General features: G+C 35.6%; 2 protein-coding genes and 1 long non-coding RNA gene across 8 annotated transcripts in view; 1 reads left to right on the top strand and 2 right to left on the bottom strand.

The window, feature by feature from the left end:
- The window catches only part of LOC147542913 (uncharacterized), a 56,058-nt gene extending 45,687 nt beyond the window's left edge, over positions 1–10,371 (top strand). Inside the window, exons 2-10 of one of the 6 annotated variants that reach the window (XM_086632344.1) lie at positions 6,342–6,721; positions 7,114–7,173; positions 7,382–8,206; positions 8,301–8,720; positions 8,878–8,939; positions 9,090–9,164; positions 9,606–9,702; positions 9,802–9,873; positions 9,955–10,371. In XM_086632344.1, coding sequence (XP_086488470.1) covers positions 7,132–7,173; positions 7,382–8,206; positions 8,301–8,720; positions 8,878–8,939; positions 9,090–9,164; positions 9,606–9,702; positions 9,802–9,873; positions 9,955–9,990 — 1,629 coding nt within the window. In that variant the 5' untranslated portion in view covers positions 6,342–6,721; positions 7,114–7,131 and the 3' untranslated portion in view covers positions 9,991–10,371. The other 5 variants (XM_086632347.1, XM_086632348.1, XM_086632345.1 and 2 more) reach the window with 5 other exon arrangements.
- Positions 10,372–12,209: 1,838 nt separating this feature from the next.
- On the bottom strand, positions 12,210–13,566 carry LOC147542912 (uncharacterized). The gene is made up of 2 exons (XR_015223083.1): positions 12,669–13,566; positions 12,210–12,566 (listed from the first exon to the last, which is right to left on the bottom strand). It is a non-coding gene; the product is annotated as an uncharacterized LOC147542912 (long non-coding RNA).
- A 9,384-nt stretch (positions 13,567–22,950) lies between these two features.
- LOC147542911 (protein LURP-one-related 15-like) lies at positions 22,951–24,119 on the bottom strand. The gene is made up of 2 exons (XM_086636214.1): positions 23,743–24,119; positions 22,951–23,654 (listed from the first exon to the last, which is right to left on the bottom strand). The coding sequence occupies exons 1-2, from the start codon at positions 23,959–23,961 to the stop codon at positions 23,250–23,252; spliced, it is 624 nt and encodes a 207-aa protein (XP_086492340.1). The 5' UTR covers positions 23,962–24,119; the 3' UTR covers positions 22,951–23,249.
- Positions 24,120–24,774: the final 655 nt, after the last annotated feature.

The following is a 24,774-nucleotide window of genomic DNA, read 5'->3' as shown; positions in this document are numbered from 1 at the left end:
TGGGTTTTAGCATTGGATTCTGTTATGATTGCATCTAATGCCAGATAATTGAGCACATGAAGTGTCTTTCACACTTCAAAACTAAAACATTAAAAAAGTTATAATGGTTAATCACTAGATCTTTCTTTATTAGAATTAAGACGTGGAGTTTGCTTTAAGAATAATAAACAAAGAATCCCATGAGGATGAGAAGGTTCTAGAAAAAGAACAAGTGCTTTAGGGGTAATTTGTTTTAGTTTATTGGGATAGGCGGCTGTTTTAGAGCAACAACCTAAAACACAAAATTTTAAAGGAAAGGGAGTTTTATTAAATTTTTCAAGACAACGAAATTTCTTCTTCGTCTCCGATCACCATTTCTCTATCGTCATTATTCCGGCTAAGCAAAAGGATTCCCTTCGCCCGAATCCCCCTTCATTTTAGACGAAGGATAAGAAATCCCTCTTCACTGGATTAATTTGGCGGATCGGCCACGAAATCCTCCATGGAGGACTTTTTGGTGAAGCCCTTCATGAGCCTGGATCTCTTAGGTTTTGGAAAAGTGAGCTCTTCTTTCCAGAACCGCGAGGATAGAGAAAATGAGAGTTAAGATTTAAGAGAGATATAGAGCGAAAGATTTAGCAGAGAGAAAAGGAGAGAGAAAAGATCTAAAGAAAGAAAGTATAGGTCTCCTCAATAACAAAATTTGTCGACAACTCTCACCGGCGTGGAAAAGAAACTGTGGTAGAGGGGGATTGGAGAAATTAACTTCCAAGGAAGAAAGATCTGCTGGTAATTCTCTTGTTAAAATATCTCCAATCTCGTAGAGAAAACTTGTAAAAGAAATTGAGAAGAAAACAAAGGCTTTAAAACATGATATATAAAAGCAAATTAGCATCATTGGAACCATTCATTTCACCCCACATATTCAAAGCTTAAGAGTCATCACATGTCCCATATGCTAAAGAATCTTCACCTAAATTATTTGCAGAAATAGACACATTGGGAACAATAGGTGAGAAGTCATCTTTCATATTACAATAAGTATATGGAACAAAAGTTGTTGAGGTCCACTTCCCTGATTACTTCACTTTGTTTTCATTATCAAAATCTCAACTTAGGTCTCTTAGCCTATAAAGCTACTACCAAAAATGCTGTCAAAAATTTAGAGATTTTTTGTTAGATCTTGTTTATGATGTTAAAATTAGTCAGAATCTTCCGCGTCTTACTTTCCTTTAGACTTAATTGTTGTTTGGTTTACGTCAAAGAATACTGGTGTATCACTACTGTTAGCTCACAACTCCGAAAATATAAGATGTGGATCAAGAGATGAAGTTTTCCTCCTATTTTATTGAAACCCTGCATTAATATTAAGGTGGTTTGATTTTGGTATTAGGGGTCCATTTTTGGACCCCAAACCCAAATTTTCTTATCTTAACCTATGAAACTCTAACGTTCTCTCTCACCGTTACCATCACTACTACCATCTCCACCGTCATCATTTACTAAAAATGCGGAGAGTTTGGTTCGAACCCTCTCAGATTCATACGGGTGAGAGAAGTGTTGCGATCGGAGAGGTTCCTAGAGAGATACTTAAGTGTCGGCAGCCGCTAATCTTCTACTTTCTCTTTTATGTGTTTAAAAATTGACATGGTCCACTTGCATAGACCAAGTAAAGAAGTTATGTGGGTGGGGTTTCAGAACTGTGTGACATAACTTCCCCAAGTTATCCCCAACCACCCCTACTAGTGAATTCCCTCTCACTCTCTAGAGATTGGGTAAGAATGAGGAATAAAAAATGGTTCTCCATGAGACCAAAAAAGTGGGTCAAAGAAGTCTCAATAAATAAGATTCCCAAGTCTAAAGATCTTTTGACGCCCTAAACCCAGTTAACGATACTATCTTTGTTTCTGACACCCTAGGCCTGAGTTGAGGATCGGTCCCGGACTTTTTTGAGGCTCAAAGCGGAATTAGTAAATGTGGCCCCGTATTTTTTAGTATAAAAGTATAATTTTTTACACTATTTTTTCGAAAAAAATCTATTTATTAAGGTGCAACTTGGTATGTAAAAGGTGTGGAGGTTTGTGAAATATGTGAGAGAGATAGAGGTATGAAGAAGAGAGGTATGAAAAAGTGTGGAGGGATAGAGTGTGTTTGTGTCTGACTCATTGGCAGATTACCAAGAGGTATTTCACGCTGCCGTCAGCTTTTACATGCGAAGATGGCTAGAGTAGAGAGAAATGATAAGGAAGAAAATAGTTTGAAAAAAAAAGATACATAGTATGATACAAATTTGACTGTAGACATAAACATGAGGGCCAAAATTTATAGTTGGTCAGCACTGGGGCTTAAGTTAATGTTGGTTATAATAGCAGGGGCCACATTTGGATAAATCATTTCAAATTACGTTATGTATGTGAAACCAGCAACGAAATGTAAGGCCCGTATGAGCAGTTGTCATTTTAAGGGGACTGCACGCGATCCTCTAAGTTAAGACCTTGGCTGTTCGTTTCTTTTAAAGGCACATCCACGGTACCCCCAAAACGAAAAGTTAAACTAAAATGTGACCCCTACAACTGGGTTGCCCAAAGCGAGACTTTGCTCGATTTGGGCCCGTGTTTGCCCTGCATGAGCCAACAGTACAAGGTTTGTTCACGACAAAGACTCTATGAGTCCACTTAGAAGGCTTTGCCATTTACCAAGCTTGAGCGTACACTTGTAGTCTTTTTTTTTTTTTTTTTTTATCCTTGCTTAATCTCTTTGCTTCTCGCTCATTTTTTATTTCTCATTCTGTCGTACGTGAAAACGTTTGCTACGAATGCTAGTTAAATGCCTTCATTCATTCAAAACTTAAATAGACAAACACGAGTTGATGGCCAAACTCATGATACACAACCTCCAGATAATTAACACTTCAGCTTATGAAACACAACAATCTTTTGTTGATGACCCTGAAATATGAGAGCCAAACGAAACTTAATGTTGTAATAGGCAATTGTTACCACATCAAAGGCGTAGAAGGTTCTATCCTCGTTACGTATAGTCCTATTGATCTTCAACTTGTTGATATTCTGGAAAAGAGCTTATCTAAACCCTCTTTTGACTCTCCAAAAAAAAAAAAAAAAAAAAAAAAAGCTTATGCACTGTGAAGAGCTTCAGCTTGAGAGGGGAGGGGGATACAGGAAGGTCTGGTCAAATTAGAGAGGTTGAAGACTTGAGGGTGTATAACAGGTGTAAGGCTTGTGTATAGTTGTCCAAGATATTGGGTGGTATATTGGAGGTGTAAATCAAGGAGAAGTTAAGAGTGTAACTCTAATTAGTTAGTTAATCAGTTATTGAGTTATATAATCAGGAAATTGGGCCGGAGGCCCAATTTCTTGTATTTTTTTGTTAAAAAGACAACCCATCTTTTAAACTAGCTAGGCTCCAAGTAAGTTATAAAAATAGGCTTGAAGGACATTTTTAAAAGCACCAACTTTTTAAGAGTCAAAAATACCCTTCATTCAATTAGAAATACCTAGTAATAATCTAACTAATAAATTAGGAACTTGAGTTTTTCTTATGAACGAACCGAGTTGGATTGTCGATGCCGATTAGAATTTCTGGGGTTTGAATCGATTTTGGCTATAAGATAAGTTGATGTTTTTAGGTTTTGGTGATTTAATCTATTTGCTTGTTGTTTGAAGAGGCTTTTAAGGGGTTTGATTTAGTTTTTGGTTCTAAATTCTAGAGAGAGAAAGTTTTATATACTTTCAATGGAAGGAGAATTTGATAGTGTTTCAAGGTGTAATCCAACTTCTTCATTGCTTTATTTTCATTGAGTTATGAATGATGGATGACAATTTGTTAGTTTTGATGTTTATGTTCAAACTTATTTGTTGGGTTTATATGGAAGTTGTGAAAGTATAGTTGATGCAAGCAATGTGTTTGATAAAATGCTTGAAAGAGATGTTGTTGCTTGGAATGCAACGTTAGTTGGTTATACAAGACTTAGGTTGATTGAAATAGCAATAAAGTTGTTAGATGAAATGCCTGTGAGAAATATTTTTTCTTGGATAATCATGATTGGTATTTATGTTCAAATTGAGAATTTCATGAAAGCTTTGGAAGTTTTTCAAAGAAATGTAAAATGATGGTGCTAGAGCTTATAAAATGACTATTATGAATTTGTAGGGGTTTTAGCTAGTTTTTCGATACAACATTCTATTAGACAATATATAATAATTTGTAACAAATTTCATGTTAAATCAATTCAAAAACTAATTTGCAAACCATTTGCATGGCATTGCAAGGTGTTTGCAAGGCTCTGCAAGGTATGTGCAAAGCTTTGCAAGGCTCTGCAAGGTGTTCGCAAGGTTGTGCAAGGTATTTGCAAAAGTTATGCAAGGTGTTCGCAAGGCTCTGCAAAGTTTTTGCAAGGCTCTGCAAGGTGTTTGCAAGGCTCTGCAAGGTGTTTGCAAGGCTTTGCAAGGCAGTGCAAAGTGTTTGCAAGGCAGTGCAAGGTGTTTGCAAGGTATTTTCTTAGACTAGGGTTAGGTTGGTCTTTTTACTGAAATTGAAAATTACATAATTGCCATCAGGGAGGTGAAGCCTAAAAAACTTTGATGAATCATTTTTAACTAAAGTCATAATTTCTTAGGGAGTTTTGGCCAAAACTCCCATATATAATAAGAGACGAGTGAAATAACAAGATACTAATCAATCCTTTAAAATTGTCACCCCAAGTGAAACTTAGAGAGAGGGAGTCAGAGAAGGCGGGGGGAAAATGAGAGCAAAAGACTAAGACAAAGAAATGATGGTGGTGGTGAACTGGTGATGGTAGCTGACCGGCGGCAGTGGCGTATCCGGATTTACTTTGAGGGGGTCTAAAAAATTTATTTGAAATTCAGTTCAAAGTACATTAAAAATACTAAAATTAGTTAGAAAAATTCGACCAATTTTAGAAATTCTAAAAACCTATACTAACACCACAAAAAGAGATTGTGGGGTTTGAACTCACGTCTTAATCCCTCCTAAAATTGCCTTGAGTTTTAACCAATCTGCAGGGGCGTGGGTGAGGGGTGCGAGCGGTGCGATGACACCGGGACCCCCCTCTCCCTAAGGGACCCTTTTCTGAAAAATTTATATAGAGATAACTCGTAACAATTTAAAAGCCTCTCTAAAACATATAAACATGATAGCTTAGCTGGTGTGCTATAAGCCTCGGACCACGGAGGTCGCGATTTCAAATCCAATACGGAACATACACTATCTATTTTTGCGTTTTTTATATCATGGACCTGATGTTATTTTCTTTACAGGCACTTTAAGCACGATTAAAATTTCGCACCGGGCCCCTAAATTCTCGACCACGGCACTGCCAATCTACCAAGTTTCAAGTTATGTTAAGGTTGGGCACGAAATACTATATGTTCTTGCCTCAGTGTTCCAACAGAATGAAAAAAAGATACAGACGTGTTTGAGCGGTCTCGAACCTACGACCACAAGAGTGGTAAAACAACCTTCTATCTGTTGGGCTAACCAAGATTGTTTTTATTGGTAGCAACCTACATCTACTTAGACTGTTCAGACGTTTTTTTAATGAAATATTGTATACTAAATTGGAAAAGTTGAGGGGGGTCCATAGACTCCCCTGGACCCTTCATAAATCCGCAACTGACCGGCAGTGGTGGAAGAAGAAAAGGAACAAGAAGATTTATGAAAAAGAAAGAGACTTGGTAGTTATTAGAGACGATAAACGATAGGGAAGAAAATACATTTGAAAAGAAGGTAAAAGAAAGAACCAACGGTTGAAATGAATGAAAAGAAAATAAAAAAAAGTTAGTCACCTTTAAGATGTCATTTACTAAACTGATCATTTTAGAGGGCCAACACGAAATTGATCTGCCACAAAACGACCCAATATACAAAAGGTCGTCGTTTCAGAGAAATATAAAAATGATCTGTGGTACAAAATTTTGAGTGAAATTATTTCGATTTCTTTTTTTATTTCTCCAATTCCTACCATTAATGAAGATTTTTAAATATTTTTCTTTTCAAATTTTTCATTTTCCTCTCACCACTACCACCACACACTCTCTCTCTCTTTCCTCTCTCGGCTAAATCTCTATCATTCTATCTATCCTCAATGTTCCGGGGAAGGGAATCATTCCCTTAGCCGAAACCATGAGGAGAGAGAGAGAGAGATTGTGAAGTTCGTGGTTGGAAGTGGTAGCCGGAACTAATTGCTCGAGGTGGAAGGTGGTGGAGAAGAATAATAAGTTCAGTTGGCCCCCATAATTTAACAAAAAAGAATTTGAAACTTTTTTATTAATAATTTTCGGATTTCTGTAAGGTGAGTGACTATACAAAAAAAATTGTGAAAGGTTGAAAAAGACCTCCAAATGTCACTCAGGGTAGAAAAAAACATGAAATGCATTATGTCATGGAAACCTTGCCCCAAATTTGTGATGGATTAGTGCCTGGTCATGCATAATTCCACTGTCCCAACCTATCAATTTAAGAAACTTGTCTAAAGCTTTATCACTCTCTCTCTCTCTCTCTCTAATCCTCTGTAAAATTGACAATGGAAACTTCAACTTACTTCCATGTTCCACAGTACCATTTGCATGGCTGAAATATGTCCTTATGGATTGGGTTAGGTGAGACTCTTGGCCCACCTGTTTTCTACTCTCTCTCTCTCTAGGTAAGTTGAAGCTCCATGGTACTGCCAACCAGAAGTTTCTCTTTTTGGGACCCTGTTTAGGTACTAGTTTTTTTTTCTCTTTGGGTATTTACTTTGTGTTTCATTTGTATTCACCATATGCCAAACTTCAACCATCAAAACTAGGTAATTTTTGCAAGAACTTGTATGATAGTAAAAAAGCAACATAAATAGGAACTCTCTCTTTTAATATCAATAATTTAGTTATCAATATGCATAGATTTCAGAAACAGACAAGGATCTAAAACCAATTTTAAAAAGAAGAAGAAGAAGAATATGATTTGGATTATATGCTGAAATCAGAAAACAAAGCACATGCCTATCCATCCTGCTTCCCTTTTTGATTGTTAAATTTTCCTTGTATTTGTCTCCATTATACTTAATTTTCTTTCCCTCTTCTTAGACTGAGAAAGGAAACCCATGTTTCTTTCTAGGGCTTATCTTGAGGAATTATGGTAGAACAGATGACAGAAACTCACAGAGAGCAATTTGAGGTAAACCCATTTCTTCTTTAACTCAAATCAAGATACCCATTTCTTTAATTTGAGTAATTCAATGTGTTTATTTAGGGTATATGTTGGTGATCTCTATTGTGCTTGCTAAACTCTCAAATTTGGGGGTTTTTTTAGTTGAGTTTGTAGGATCTCATTTCTTTTTTGCTTCAAGTTCAAATTTCATATGGTAATTGTTTGTATATGTTAGTATAAACAGAAAGAAGAACAAATGATTTCCGATAATGATGTTGTGGCATCGATATCGTTTGGTAGATTCGAGAATGACTTGTTGTCTTGGGAAAGATGGTCATCTTTCTCACAGAATAAGTACTTGGAAGAAGTTGAGAAGTGTTCAACTCCTGGATCAGTTGCAAGTAAAAAAGCTTACTTTGAAGCTCATTACAAGAAGATTGCTGCTAGGAAAGCCGAGCTACTAGAACAAGAGCAAAAACTTGAGAATGATTCCCCAGGATCAAATTATCCAACTAGTCGAAATCAATCTGAAAATGGCAGCAATTTTGAGTTTGATACACCTCGTGTCGATCTAGTCTCTAGCGCTCGTAATGAGGAAAGAAATGAAGTTGAAGATTGCCTAGATTGCGAGGACTTATTAACTCTCGATATTAAAGAAGAAATGGGTACACAAAGACGTACATCGTTCTCTCAGAAGTCGGATGAAGCTGTTTCGGTTAAAGAAGAACACCTATCGACAAGATTACAGGTCCGATCAGAAGAGGTTGCTCTTGTGGATAAAGAAGATAACAATTCAGAAGGATTACAAACAAAAGTTGAAGAGTTGCCCGATTCTGTCGCAGATGAGAAACATTCAACAGGGGCTTGGGATGAACCAAAAGAATTGCCTGTCGTTATTAGTGAAGAGAACAAGTTGACAGTATCTGAGGCTCGATCCGAAGAGGTGAATGTTGAGCTTCAAAAACAGGCTTATTCGTCTGGATCACAACCTAAGACTAGCAAGTCCCAGGTGAACAAGGCGGGTAATACTAAATTGAAGCCTCAAAGGGAGTCTCAAAAGGTGAAATACAAAGATATTTTTTTTCGTACTGATCGGTTCATGCTAGTAGTTATATAGTGATCTTCATCTCTTCTTTTTCTCCTATGTTACTTAGATTGTTCAGAAAAGTCCAGCTCCGAAGGAGAGGACTATAGCGAAAACCAAGCACAAGCCAGAGAGGCCAGCCACAAAACCGGCTCCAACTTCAGTCCCAAGAGTAGCTAAATCTTCACCTGGTTCTCGTACGATATCTACTTCTAGGAATACAATAAGGAAAGAAAGTAGTCCATCTTTGCTGAGCAAGAAGAATGTTTCCACAACGGGAAGCAAGAGATCAACTTCTGCTTCACTTGGCATGTCACTAAATGAGGCACCAAAAAAGGCGGATTCATCTTTTCTCAGTACAACGAGAAGATCGTTAATTATGGAGAGGATGGGCGATAAGGATATTGTCAAGAGAGTATTCAAGGCCTTTCAAAACACTTATGACCCATCAAAGCCTCGCGTTAATGTAGTATCCTCAACTCCTCAGCAGGTTTGATCATGTCTTCTTTTCTCTCTTCACCTTGAACTTGAACATGGGCTTAACCATTAAACTTGTTATACTGTATTATGGTTAAGTGACTCCGGTTGAGTAGTTTGAGGGTCTCAACTTCGTCGATTTCTTGTTTCTGGTTTACCTTGTTTCGTAGGTATCGGACAATGCGACAGCACAAATTGCTTCTTCACTGCCTCGAGGAAAGGATACGGAACGGTAATGTTCGACCATTAAACTAAGTGCTCTTATTGTTCTCTGGATGAATTTACTCTGTTAACTCGGTCTAATTGACTTGTATCTTTTCAAGAAAATATGTATTTGTGCTTTTGAGTTACTTTGCGATCTAAAATCTCAAGCTACCTGCAGAAAGGGCACACCGACTGGAAAGCTGAGTAATCAAAGAAAACAAGTCGGCGGAAAATCTAACTCTCTCTTGTCAGGGTAGGGTGTTCTAAATTTTCATTCTTCGATGATCCGTAATACTGCAATACAGTCATATTCTTAATTATTCATATTTACCCACTGTGAAGGAGAAGGACAATGTGAATCGCTTAGTTGTCAGCCTTGTCTCATCAGGATTTTGGGAGCTATAATTTTATAACTCCCAGGCTTATTCGTGTTGGAGTTAGTCCCACATCGGTTGTGGAAGGGGGTGTTGGTTACTTTATAAGTGTGAGGGGAAACCCCACCGCTTAATTCTAGCTTTTGGGGTGGGATAAGCCCAGGACCACTTTGAGACAAGTAAGGCCCATGATCACACCCATAATTCAGTATCACTTATTATGTATAACAATGATGAACAAGCCACTGAGAGGATAATCTTTGGGTCAAAGATGAATTCCAATCTAAAACTCAATTTCTAACTCCTCTGTTCTTTTGCAGGCCGGCAAGAGCATCTATTGGCAATCAAACAAATACGAAAGCTACGCCATCTTCTTTCATCATGGGAAATGAGGAAAGAGTAGAGAAACGAAGAGAGGCATCTACTTAACCTTATCACTTATTTCCTTTTTTCATTTGTTGAACGGTGATGTTCGATAAAACATTTCTTAACCATATTTTGAATTACATTTCATAGACTTCGAAGAAAACGAATGAAAAATCCAAGGCTAAGGAAGTCGAGAGTAGACATCTTCGACCAACATCCAAGGTAAGATCTAAGAATCAAACATCTTTATTCTTACGAAAGTGTTCAAGCAAGTTATATTTTTTCTAACTGTAAATCATACAGGATGGTGCAAATACTCGAAGGCATCATCGACCATAACGCCAGAGTCTGAAGGTGACAAATATATTCAACGTATCATGTGAAGGCGAAGAGGTAGAGTGCCCACATGAATTAGACTGATATATAATGTTAAATTTTGATATGTAATTAGTATATATTGGAAGCATCCAGCATTGATTGATGTGAATGAGATTAGATAAGCTGGATTTATATCCACCAGATAAAACCAAATCTATTGAAATTTCTTGTTCTAGTTGGTGGTGGGGATCTTGTAATGCCTATCATTAGGTAGGAAGTTGTCATACTTTTTTGACAGAACTGTCTGTCTCTTTCTTTGTTGATCTTACTAGTTTGGGAACCACAAGTTTGTACCCTATTACTTTATATTTTGTAATAAGCAATAATCAACTTAAGACTTCATCTGTGAATATTAAAGAGGTAGGGTCTATAGGTGCTCCGGAAAATTGCGATAGGGCCACCCTCACTCTTAGCGCCCTCACAGACTGGCCAGTCCGAGGGCACTTGGATTAGGCCTAATCCATGTTAGGTTTGAACCTCAAACTGCCCTAATCCATATTAGGTTTGAGCAACACGGGCTCAGACCAATCCGAGTGCCCTCGGACTGCCTTTTCCTTGGATCTCGGACTGCTCAATCCGAGGCCACAGGGAGTACTACGAGAGGGGTTAGGCTATGGCAATTTTCAGGAGCGCCTATAGACCCACCCTATTAAAGATTGTACTAATTTGATAGTTTTCTTGGGTTCACATATAAATAAGTGAAGGAAAACTCCGGGCTTTTATTCAGGTCTTAAGGACAACATGGAGTAAAGTACCAAAATTCCTTGTTTGGTTGGAGGATTCCTAACCGGGATTCATACAAAAAAAAAATGGAATTTAGTCGGATTCATGATTCCTTTGTTTGTTTGGCTACCAGAAATCCTTGGACTTTTGAATCCTAAGGATTCTTAAGTCCAAAATTTGTATTGGACCAAATCCAACCCTACCCCATTAGGTAGGATTTTGAATTAATAAACCAAAAATTTCAAACTTAAAATAAAGAAATGTACATATGTATTTCTTTTCTTTTCATAATCCGTTATTTTCCGAAAATCATTCTTTACGATTTTTTTTTCGAAAACCATTCCACCCTCGCCCCACCAAAAAAAACCGTTTTCCCCTAAAATCGTTTTTTCTCGGGGACTTTTTCGTCTGAAATTTTTTTTTCAAAAACATTTTTTCTTGAACCAGTCTCCTGAATTAGATTTTTTCGAAAAATCGATTTTTCCCGAAACTGTTTTTTCTTCTGAAAACCCTTTCTTCTTTTTTTTTTTTTTTTTTTTTCCTGAAAATGACTTTTCTCGGAAAACTTTTTTTATTCGTAAAATACAATTTTCGAAGAGAAAACGGTTTTAAGGAATAGCAGTTTTCCAGGGGAAAAAATATTCGGGAATAAACAGTTTCCTCAGAAAAACAATTCATGAAAACAATATAGTTTATGACATTTTCTTTTAGGAAGCAACTTTCGAAAACCATAGCCGCTTTTTCAAAGAAACTGATATTTGAAAAAAACAACGGTTTTGGAAAAAAAAATTCGTCCATATTTTTCAAATAAGGTTAAAAAAATTTAAATAATTTTAAATCCTAAAATTCTTATTAGTACCAAACAAACCAAAAAAAATCAGTTGGATTCATGAATCCACTGATTCATGATTCCTTTATCCAAACACATCGTTAATCACCTTTTTGTGACAAGAAAACTTATCTTAGGTGGTGGGTTTTAATTCATCTTAATCTGATTTTTTTTTTAATATTGACTACAATGGTCACTACAAAAGGCTTTAATGATTCATCGAGACGATGTGATAAACACGATAACTGCCGAAATACTACTAGATTAAAGTCCGACGAATTAAATGACTTGAAGTCTGACGAATTAAATGACCTAAAGCCTACATAAACAACTTTATTTTTACACAAGTTCAATATTCTTATGTTTTAACTTCCATGGGATCGAACTTGAGACCTTTGCATTGCAGAGTATATGCACTGACCAACTGAGCTACCAGTTGGTCAATTATTAGGATAAAATAGTAATTTAAAACATGGTGTTTATCCGAATTTTTTTCTCACCATCAACATGTGAAAACGATTTTCACACCTCTCACGAAATTGTACGCTCTCTCTCCTCTAGTGTCCATTCTCTCTCTAACACATACTTCTCTTGGATCCATCTTCTCTCTCCCTAACACCTTACTTCCTTCAAAACAACAATAAGAAATTCTTCATAAACTGATGAATATACAGATAATAATCATATCTTTCTCTCCTCCCATATTCAAACCTCTTTATTCTCAGATCTCTCTAAAACACTTCTAAAACGAATAACTAATGAATGTGCAAACCACTAAAGAATTCTTCATAAACAGATCCATTAGAACAACTTGAAAAGGGCACAAGGGAAATGGGTAAAGTGTTACCGTCTCCCACCTTTACTTGGTCCAGGTCGTTGTACTCATAGTGGTGTTGCATACCAGCAAGGTTATTCGTCATATGATTGGTAGCTCTAGTATCAACAGTGGCAGTCCAACCATATGTATATCCTCTGGAATTTTGAGCTACATAAGCCGTTGGTGAACGAAAGTGAGAGGGTGGTTTATTTTTTTGTGGCCTAAAATTTTTGCCAAATTTATTCCAGCATTACCATGCTTGATGATTACCTCTGCCACAAAGTCGGCATACATGTTCATTAGGATCAGCAGTAGGTTGCAAATGGAAGGATCAACCCCTTCCTCTACAACCACCACGGACTCGAGAAGTATTACTACTGCCATAACCTTGGTCAGACTGAGAACGAGATGCATTTGTTTAATGTGCCTGTGGATGGGAAACTAGAACAAAATTTTGTGTGTCCAATGTTAATTCATAAGTGTATAAAAAAGATTCAAAATCATCAAAGTTAAACTGGTGCATAGTTGTTGTTAAAGAGGAAACAATGAAATCATATAAACTATCCAAACCATCGAGAATTGCATGTTGAAGTTCAAGTGTGGAGATAGCATAATCGGAAGCTGCAAGAGTGTCAGCTAAGAATCGGACGTGAAAAATAAACTCACGCAAGGTTCGATTATCCTTTTTAATAACATTAGGTTCACGTTTGAAATGTTGTAAATGAACCGAAGATTTGGAAGCAAATCGTTGCTCTAAGGAATTCCAAACAGCAGATGCGGTTTGACAATGGATAACTTGACTAAGAACTGGTTCGGAGAGAGACGATAATAACCATGCACAGACTAACTTGTCCTTCTTTTGCCACAATGGAAATATTGGATTAACAAATCCATCACTTAGTAGTGTGGGTGGAGGCGACTTCGAACCATCAAAGCCTTGAAGGGACGGTAGAAATTGAGCTTTCCAGAACAAATAATTAGTTGAATCTAATTTTAGTGTTGACAAACGAATGAGGTTAAGTAAAAGGGAGGGATAGGGTGACCATTTCTCCCATCGATTTTGTACGCTGTTCTGAAACCATGTCGAACTATTAAACTATTGAACGCAAAATTTATTGTGTCTTCACCTGATGAAGAACACATAAACTATCTTTATTTATAGATGTACAATAGACCCTAATTAGGGCATTACTTGATTTACAAGATGCAAGTTTAACAATATTAAGAAACTGTGTATTTTGAGATATAGAAAATTATCTTGGAGATATACAAGATTATGGAATGACTCAACTATGAAAAGAGGATATGAGATTCTCTCTTATCCTTGTGGGTCAGTATATCCAATATAAACAACAATCATAAATGTTTCCTCAGATGCTTCATGACCAACTTTTCTTGCCATCTACAGATCCCAAGTTTCAATATAAAAACTTTGTAACCAATTTTCATTCTCATCTACAGATCCCCTTTTCTCCCACCATGAACGGTAATGTGGAAACTTCATTGGATGATTTTGGTTTTGGGACTTAATTTATTCTCAGATTCTAGACAACCATTTTCGTTGCCATCTACAGTCGAAACTTCAATATAGAAGCTTTGCAACCAATTCTCGCTCCTATATACAGATCCCCGTTTTCCCCCCCCCCCCCCATGAAACCTAACGTGGAAGCTTCAATAGTTGATTTCGGTTGAGGGACTTAAATTGAGATGTGATAAACGCTCCTATTACTTTAGCAATCAGGGTCGTTTTTTATGTGTAAAGAGGGTGCCTAATCAATAATGGAATGTGCTTTTAGAATTTTGCTCAGATTTCTCACCCTCTAGGCTCTACCAAACACCAAAAAATGTATTTCTGATAGGGGTGAGCAACGGTCGGCCAAACTCGACCTAACCGGACCGAATGGTTTTTAGGCCGAACCGAACAATTTTTTACGCGGCTCAGCTGAAAAAACAATTAACCGATCATGTTTGGTTTGACTTCGGCTTGAGTTTTTGAAAGTCGCCAAAACCGAACCGACCAAACTATAGATATATAATAATTCAGCCGCAAATTCATGTAGGGTCTACGGGGTCTATAGACCCCCCTCATCTTGTACGATTTGAAGTACGATATTTAATAAAAAAATGATTTACATCTTAATAGTCTAAGTAGAGTTAGGTTGCTGTAATAACAATAAGCATTGTTGGTTCAATTGTTGAATAATGGCGTTACCACTCTAGTGGTCGCGGGTTTGAATCCATGCCTAAGCATTTTTATCTTTATTCTTGCCAGATTGGTTAGAGCTCAAGGCAACTTCGGGAGGAATAATAGTGGTCACAGGTTCAATCCTCAGAGACTTTTTTGTAGTGAATTAGTTTGGATTTTTAGGGTTAATATTAGCCGAATTTTCCTAGCCGATTTTAGGATTTTCTAATTTTTGAAAGACTAGTTCATAGATATATCCTAACTGATCTTCAAATCTCATGATTTCCTTTTTCAACAAGACTAAGATACTTCAAGAACTAAGTCACCAACAATTCAATCTTATAATCTTCTTCATTCTTCGAAATTGGTATAGACGCAAAAGGTTAGTGTGTGTATATATATATATATATATATATATATATATATATTTCTCTCTAATCTCTATAGTTACTTTATTTATTTTACATTCACTTGAATACAGGTTTGCATATTAATTTGTTATAATTGTCTATAGAATATTTAAACATTGATTTGATTAAAACATATGTTTTTACAGTTTGAACTTATTTTCAAACAGATGGAGAGATTCTTTAAAAAAAAATCACCACCTCCACAAATCTAGCGAAACAAAAACAATCAGAGATAAATTTGTCAGACCTTCCTTCAGATCCAGGATTACGTCCTCCAATTATGAGCTATCGTCCTAATGATATAGACCAAATTTGTAGAGCATATCTAGTAAAAGGTCCTTGTCAGCCTAATGTCAAAACTTGTTAAATCAACAATAGCTTCCACAATGAAGCATGAAGAAAATGTCAAAACTTGTTAAATCAACAATAACACCTTGAGACTTTTTTTTATAAACAGACATATCAAGGTCGGAATGATTATCAAACTCGCTCGAATGCAATATTGAGTACGTTCTTTTTCTATTGAAAAGAGGACTTGCTTTTTGAGGTCATGATGAATCTGAAGATGCAAGAAATCCTGATAATTTTTTGAGGACTCTAAAATTTCTTGCTAGGAATAATCCAAATGTTAGAGTAATTGCACTACAAAAGGATCAACAAAATTTAAAGTTAACGACCGTAACTATTCAAAAAGATGTGATCAGTGAAATTGCATGTGAAACAATCAAATTGATTATTAATGATCTCGATGATGGTTTTTTTTTCTATTTTGATTGACGAGGCTCGCGATGCATCAATCAAGGAGCAAATGGCGATTGTTGTTCGATATGTGGACAAAAAATAGCAAGTTATTTAGCGTTTTTTGGGTGTTAAACATGTCACTAATACTAGTGCTATTACTCTCAAGAAATCAATTGATGATTTTTTCTGTCGATATGGGTTAAGTCTTTCTAAATTACATTGGCAAAGTTACAATGGTGTTAGTAGCATGAAAGGTGAATATAATTGTCTTAAACCACTTATGCTAAAAGAGAACCCATGTGCATATTATGTTCATTATTTTTCTCATAAGTTACAATTAGCGCTACTATATGTTTCGAAGAATCATGATGTGGTTGCCTCACTATTCAGTTTAATCAACAAACTTTTGAAAGTTGTTGGAAGATCATGTAAACGTAGAGATATGCTTAGGGCGCAGGCTGAAAAAAATACTAGAGGGACTTGAGCTTGGAAAGCTTTTGAAATGACAAGGGTTAAATCAAGAAACTAGTCTTAAACGAGCCGGTGATACACGATGGAGTTTGCATTATAATACTTTGGTAAGCATTCGGTATGTTTGGTGTCCTGACGGAAGTGCTTGAAATGATTGACGATTCTTCTTATTCAGATCAATGTATTGAAGTGAGAAACTTATTCGACTCGGTGCAAACCTTTGAGTTTGTGTTTAGTCTTCATTTAATGAGGATATTACTCGGAATTACAAATGAGTTGTTAAAAGCATTACAAAAGAAAGAGGAAGATATTGTGAATGCCATAAATTTAGTACAAGTCTCTAAAAAACGAATTCAAAAATTAAAAGCGAACGGGTGGACTTCTTATCTCGACGAACTCTCTAAATTCTGCATTAGATATGGAGTTGATGCTACTAATATGGATGCTAACTTTATAATTCGAGGGTGGAAAAGCGTTTATTACAAGAAGTAACAATTCTTCATCATTATCGAGTCGAGGTATTTTGCACTATTATAAATATGCAACTTCAAGAATTGAATGCATGTTTCACTAAATCCAACATAGAGTTTCTTTTGTGCATTGCTTCTTTAAGTCCATCTAATTCATTCTCTCCTTTTGACAAGAACAAATTGATGCGTCTTGCTGAATTTTATCCAAATGATTTCAATTCATTTGACGTCATGCGACTTGGTGATCAACTTAAAAATTACATTGTTGATGTGCGCTCTAATAAGGACTTGTCCCAGTTAAGATGGAATCAGTGACCTTGCTAAAAAAATGGTAGAGCCAAGAAGGCATGAAGTATATAAATTAGTCTATTTGCTTTTGGCACTGGTATTACCTGTGGCAACTACTACAGTTGAGAGATCATTTTCAACAATGAACATCATTACAAGTCAATTGCGCAACCGGATGAGCGATGAATGGACGAGTGATAATATGCTAGTATACACTGAAAATGATATATCTATGGAGATTGATAACGACATAATTACGAAGAACTTCAAAGCAATGAAAACTTATAGCGGTCAATTATGAATTTATGGATTATTAAAGTATGAAATCTGTAGTTTTTAGACCCCTCTAAATGCCCATTCTACGCCTTGAGTCGAGGCATTCACTGAGTTATTACAGCTCATTATTGAAGGTTTATAGGGGTATCTAATACACCTAATTGTCTAGTGTTGTTAGCGGAATCTCAAACATCTCTATGTTTAACACTAGTTTCCAGGATCTATACATGAACATATCAATAAACTAGAATGGAAAGATACCATTCCTTCAGACCGAGGCAATATATCTTTCAGTCTCCCACTTGTACTTAGAACAAGTGCAATGCTCGATTCCCATATTTTTTTCGTATCTCATCTGATATGTCATATACATCAGACTCTCTTGATCCCGAGAACAACCTCTAATCCAAACGATTAACTCTTAATCCATTTGAGCACGACCATGCGTTTTTCAGTTGTTTCTCATCAAGTGGCCCGGAGATACTTTGTCCTGATTTTACTCAGGAAAACATATTCCATTCTTGTACTCCCACTCAATTTCATGTCTATCATGTCTCCCCTAGTAATCTGCCTTTATAACCACTTTTTACGGCTGGCGTTTAACGGTACTAAAGTTCGACATTCCTTCCATAAACTGAGTGAGTACTCATGTTCTGAGGAATCTCTTCAATTTTCTTAAATGAGAGTTATGACATATCACAACTTCAACTCTTGAAGTACTCTCATTTGGCGGGTTTCCAGTGTATCATCTATACACCCATGAAGTTGACCTTTGAATACTCCTATTCCCATAGCCCAAGAAACTGCGCTATCTTGTCAATCACTCATGCTAGTCTTCTTAAGTCGTTATTGTCCAATTAATGACCTGGACTAGGGATAGTATGATGGTGTGCTTCCATGTTCACTTAGTAGGGTTTCTTTCATTAGATCACATATCTAATAAACCTACTTGGAACACTCCATCATTTTGGACTGTCGTCTAAATTCTAAACCATAATTTAGATGACGAAATAAACCAAGTTTATTTCGGATAACAAGAGTCTGTAAAATTTGAGCACCCGCGTAAACGCCTTCACGTTCTCAATTCTACAAGTCTTCTTAGGATACTTATACCTTGATCCTAATCCCTTAGATTCGTGCATCTCCATGATCGTTCTAAGGTGACAGTTTAGTTTCATTTTCACTTCGCTTTGTCATTATCTTGCTTTCGAACGCCTTCGTAAGCTTTTATGATACTATCAGTTTCTCCCACTGAAATCAGTACTTCCCAAGTTCTAATTTTATTTTCTTATCTAGTAAAGTTAGTAACGACTCCCAGCATGAAAAACTCTTTTCCATCTGTTTGCCCTTCCTGGACGCTTCCTGGCCAGTCCGGCCAGCTGGGTTTCCAAAATTTCTGGAAATCCTAGTGTTCCAACTGATTTCTTTTCTGTTTTTCACTGTTCCAGCTGCTGTTAGGTACTGTTTTTGACAAATTCATCAACCAAACTTCATGGTTTTGATGATTTTTTATCAAAAAACTTAAAACCTAAAGCTTGTTTATGAAAACCCTTTCCATAAAACTATGTTTTTAGTGTTTTAGGTCATTGAATCATATTCAAAAACCCTAATTGATCTAATCAAAATACGCTTGAATCTCCATTCAAACATCATTAACACTATTATCTAGTTGTTCAAGTTTGAATCTAATTCGTCTAGTCAAAGATAGTTCATGCAAACGGCTCGTGATGCCACTGAAGGGTTATAGGGGTATCTAATACACCTAATTGTCTAGTGTTGTTAGCGGAATTTCAAACATCTTTATATTTAACACTAGTTTCCAGGATCTATATATGAACATATCAATGAACTAGAATGGAAAGATGATTACTTCTTAATCGCTTCCCCACGAACTAAATCCCGACCAGTATGCGGAAGATAAGAGCTCCAAGTGTAGCTCCTCTACTTGAGACACCGAGTATATAACTTGAACTCCCTCCTTTCAGTCAGCTAGGACCTTCTCGAAGGTTGAGATGAAGAACTCCTTCTTCTTGACTAGATACTTGAGAAAACTCCTTTTTTTTTTCTCTCTCTCTCTCTCTCTCTCTCTCTTTCTCTCTCTCTCTCTCTGAGATGTATATTCTGAAACTCTTTCAGTTGACAGTTTCTAATGATGGAGACCACAGTCGTAAAGCACATCTAGTAAAAGGTCCTTGTCAACCTAATCTGAAAAGTTATCCGACTACACAAATTGCAGGGCATAATAAAAAATTTGTCGAAGTATGGTATAAAAAGTTCTCTTATTGATTATAATATAGTGTTAGTGAAAATGTTACATATTGTCTTTGTTGCTATCTTTTTAAAATAGATAAAGGAGGACAGTCTGTGGGGATTATTTTGTTAGTAAGGGCTTTAGAAATTGGAAGAAGAATAGATCTTTATATGAGCATGTAGGCAAGGTCGATAGCTTCCACAATGAAGCATGGGGAAAATGTCAAAACTATTTAAATCAACAATAACACCTTGAGACGTTTTTTCATAAACAAACATATTAAGTTCGGAATGATTATCGAACTCGCTTGAATGCAATATCGAGTGCGTTATTTTTCTGTTGGAAAGAAGACTTGCTTTTCGAGGTCATGATGAATTTGAAGATGCAAGAAATCCTGGTAAGTTTTTAGGACTCTAAAATTTCTTGCTAGGAATAATCCAGATCTGAGAGTAATTGCACTACAAAATGCTCAACAAAATTTAAAGTTAACGACCCTAACTATTCAAAAAGATGTGATCAGTGAAATTGCATTTGAAACAATCAAATTGATTATTAATGATCTCGATGATGATTTTTTTTCTAGTTTGATTGACGAGGCTCGCGATGCATCAATCAAGGAGAAAATGGCGATTGTTGTTCGACATGTGGACAAAAAAGAGCAAGTTATTGAGCGTTTTTTGGGTGTTAAACATGTCACTAATACTAGTGTCATTACTCTCAAGAAATCAATTGATGATTTTTTCTGTCAATATGGGTTAAGTCTTTCTAAATTACATGGGAAAGGTTACGACGGTGTTAGTAACATGAAAGGTGAATATAATGGTCTTAAACCATTTATGCTAAAAGCGAACCCATGTGGAAATTATGTTCATTGTTTTTCTCATCAGTTACAATTAGCGCTGCTATATGTTTCGAAGAATCATGATGTGGTTGCCTCACTATTTAGTTTAATCAACAAACTTTTTGTTGGAGGATCATGTAAACGTAGAGATATGCTTAGGGCGCAGGCTGAAAAAATACTAGAGGGACTTGAGCTTGGAAAGCTTTCGAAATGACAAGGCTTAAATAAAAAAACTAGTCTTAAACGAGCCGCTGATACACGATGGAGCTTGCATTATAATACTTTGGTAAACATTAGGTATGTTTGGTACCCTGACGGAAGTGCTTGAAATGATTGGAACTGCTTCTTCTTATTCAGATCAATGCATTGAAGAGAGAAACTTATTAGACCCGGTGCAAACCTTTGAGTTTGTGTTTATTCTCCATTTAATGAGGATATTACTCGGAATTACAAATGAGTTGTCAAAAACATTACAAAAGAAAGTGGAAGATATTGTGAACGCCATAAATTTAGTATAAAAAACGAATTCAAGAATTAAAAGCGAACGGGTGGACTTCTTATCTTGACGCAGTCTCTAAATTATGCATTAAATATGGAGTTGATGCTCCTAGTATGGATGATAACTTTATAATTCGAGGGCGGAAAAGACGTTTATTACAATAAGTAACAATTCTTCATCATTATCGAGTTGAGGTATTTTGCACTATTATAAATATGCAACATAGAGTTGCTTTTGTGCATTGCTTCTTTAAGTCCATCTAATTCATTCTCTCCTTTTGACAAGAACAAATTGATGCGTCGTGCTGAATATTATCCAAATGATTTCATTGTTGATGTGCGCTCTAATAACGACTTGTCCCAGTTAGATGGGATCAGTGACCTTGCTAAAAGAATGGTAGAGACAGGAAGGCAGGAAGTATATAAATTAGTCTATTTGCTTTGAGTGATAATATGCTAGTATACACTAACATATCTATGAAGATTGATAACGAGATAATTACGAAGAACTTCAAAGCAATGAAAACTCGTAGCGGTCAATTATGAATGTATGGATTATTAAGTATGAAACCTGTAGTTTTTTAATCTCTTGGTGTCAATTATTTGTAGTTATTAATTTTATCATAAATATTATTATTTGCTTAAAATTCTGTGATTGTAATTTTTGGAAGAGATTTTTTAGACCCCCTCTAAGTAAATCCTAGATACGCCATTGATTATATATATATCTATTATATAAAATGCAAAATCTTGTGCTGATTGTGACAAATCAAAAGACAAATCCAACCGTTTATCGCATTTTCTCTATCACCTTAACCCTTAGGTCTATTACCTACCTCAAAAAAAGGAAATTTGCTCACCCGTTGACTTAATCTATTATACAAAACATCATGCTAAATCATGACCATCCAATTCATTTTCTTCAAATCTCAGCCCTAATATTTATTACCCTCACATACCACTCATACAAACCTCATTTAAATGACCTCTAAATGGTCATTATATTAAATAAATATTATTAAAATTTCTCCATAACATCTAAACGTTTGATTGATTTTTAGGTTATGACCCTCAGATCTCAACCCGTCTTTCCTTTTAAATCATAGCGTTTGGTATTTCCTTCATAACCTCTTTTATCTCCATAACTTCTCAATAATCTCTATAACTTCTCAAGAATTAATTCATCTTTTTCTCTATCTCTTTCTCATTATAATTTCTCCTTCGTAGTAGAAGAACTTCAAAGAAACGTTAGCTACTACAAAAGAAATATTAGCTAGAAACAATTGGGCAGAGTACTTAGTTGGTGGTGGAATTCTCTTTTTTCCATTTTGATTGTTGATCTCTGCTAGCCCAACAGTACAAGAGATAACAAAATGTGATTAAGATAGACTAATGAAACAAATTTTACAATTCAAAATTAGTTTTTTTTTTAGTTATTTAGTATTAGATTTCCTTAATGTTGTTATTATGTAATTATAGATATATGATTTATATACATCCTTACCTATGTCATTTTTCTTTACTTTCATTCTATTATACAAATTATATGGTGATTTTGGCTTACCTACGGATTTGGTTTCTATGTTAATCTTTTTGTAGTGAACAACTTTTTTTTGTAAGTTTTGACTTTTAATCTTTATTCCAACACTCGAATCGTTTCCAATTGATTTGGAAGAGCATCTTTTGAAGAGTTTATTGTTATTCTTTTTTTTAATCTTGACCATTTAGAATCTACTTTTTGTTTTTTAAAATATTGTTTGAGATGAATAAGAGTCAATGAAATTAAAAGTGGACTATTTTATGGAAATAGATTTTCTAACGAATTAAAGCCATGAAATTGTATTTCGTATCAAACGGTGGAAATACCTATTTCCATAAAAATTCGTTTATTTTCATGGAAGTATGTGATATCAAACACACCCTAAAGTAAGCTAAACAGTCTTGTATTAAGTGCAAATTGCTTTCTTTTTTGTAGATCTCAAATAATATATGGATATGTAATTTGAGTTTTTTTTTCATGTTTTTATCTTAAAATCTTGAAACAAGTCTCTTATATCCCATGCATATGATTTCAGCTTTCAGAATAAACATGAGTTGATTAGAGAATGAAAGACATGCAAGTACTCAAACTATACTGGTAAATTACACATTATTTCATATTTAAAATTCAGCAAACGAGACAAACAACACCTTAATTTGAATTTTATCTTTCTTGCAATAAAGATAATAATTTCTTCTTTCTCTCTTGTTTACCTTAAGATTTGATAAAACAAGAATTACATATGCACATTAAAATCCACAACATTGGGTTTTGAATTCCTCCCTACATAATACATATTTTCATAGAAGAGGTCATTTTATTTATTTTTACGATCTTCGGCCTTCAAATAAGACAGTGAGTCTTACAAAGGATATGCGTTTCAAAAAAGATTCCCCAACATTCCTTTGACAAACCCAGTACCAACTATAGTTAACAACCCGGGTGCTGAACCATCAACACCTTCAAAAATTTGATAGAGAATGTCAGCAAGAGTTACGATGAAAGCGCAATCGATGTTGGGGTACACAGTTACTACAGAGGTGTTGGGAAGAAGTTCGGCAACAGGGGTACTACCAGACCTCCCTATATATATGGCAAAAGATCCAGCAGACCAGCTTCCCTCAATCCTGAAATCAACCACATCTTCATTTGTATTGGATGCTAAGAAGACATGCAATACAGGTTTAACTTGTTGCTCATCAGGTTTAATGACTGAAAATAACGGATATTGTACGTCGCTGATCTCTCCCCTGTATACTTTCCATCTTCGGTGCATAGTCCCTACCTGTAGACATTATAGGCAATGAAAAGATAAAAACGATAGTGTAGAGAGTTTTAAGACCTTTAAGGGTCTTTAATTAAAGATAGTGTACCTTTTCTTTGAGATTTACGACAGGCTTGCCAGCAGTATCAAGAAGGACACGACGTTGATGTAAGTTAAAAAACTTGTCTTTAACCTGGAAGAGATTGGAGTTATCATGAAGAAAGTAAAGGGTAACTTCTCTAATGCAATGTTCTTTCTTCATGACCTTTAGTTCAACTTGGTGCGGTACACAGTATTGAGGTTCTATAACAACCAGACGGTTAGCCATAGGTGGTGGTGGTGGTGGTGGCTGGTAGTGGTGGAATAGGGGACAGTCAGATGAACTAGTACTAGTTCTTATCTGTTTGTGTCCTGCCAGTTTCCCAGTCTATAATATATAGACTAAGGATATGATGTTGGTGGAGGGAAGTCCGTAGAGGGATTTAATTCTTTATGGCCCAGCTCAAAACAATTTAAACCAATAGGATCTCTTATAGCCAAGTCTTCGTTTCGAGTCTTCCTACATATCAGATATCAACCGTCCATAACCATAATAGAACGAACTAGGATAAATCCTAAAAATAAGTCTTCTTCTTAAGTCTTCTTCTCTACCCATACAAACTAGTATGTCACGATACTATATCCCAATAACCAAGTGGTCACCATGGAGTAGAGGCGTAGTTATCATGTAGACTTTTCATACGATAGATGTCATGAGTTGCGTAATTTCTAGAAATGTCAAAATAATATTGAAAATGAGTAGAAAAACACTGAACATTTGAAAATTATTATTCAGGTAAAAAAGTGTACAAATACTAAAATACCTCTTTTTGTCATTTTGTGTAACTAAATTCCTTTATTTTTCTTTAAATTTTAAATCGATATAACTTTTGTTTGAGATGTCGGATTTCTATAAAAATTATATATTTAGAAATGATTTTTCATTAGCTTTCTAACAAGATCCACTTTCCATACTTTTTTTCAAAAAAAAAAAACCCAGAAAAAGCGACGTTTTTTTCCTTTACGTTTTTCTGCAAACGTGTTTGCAAAAATCTGTTATACAAACGTGTTTGCAAAAATCTGTTCTGCAAACATGTGATTG

This window comes from Eschscholzia californica, unplaced genomic scaffold (genome assembly GCF_041429995.1).
Source record: "Eschscholzia californica isolate CP2 unplaced genomic scaffold, dmEscCali1.0.p SCAF_4, whole genome shotgun sequence".
Lineage (NCBI taxonomy): Eukaryota > Viridiplantae > Streptophyta > Magnoliopsida > Ranunculales > Papaveraceae > Eschscholzia > Eschscholzia californica.
This window is presented reverse-complemented; position numbering and strand designations above follow the sequence as displayed.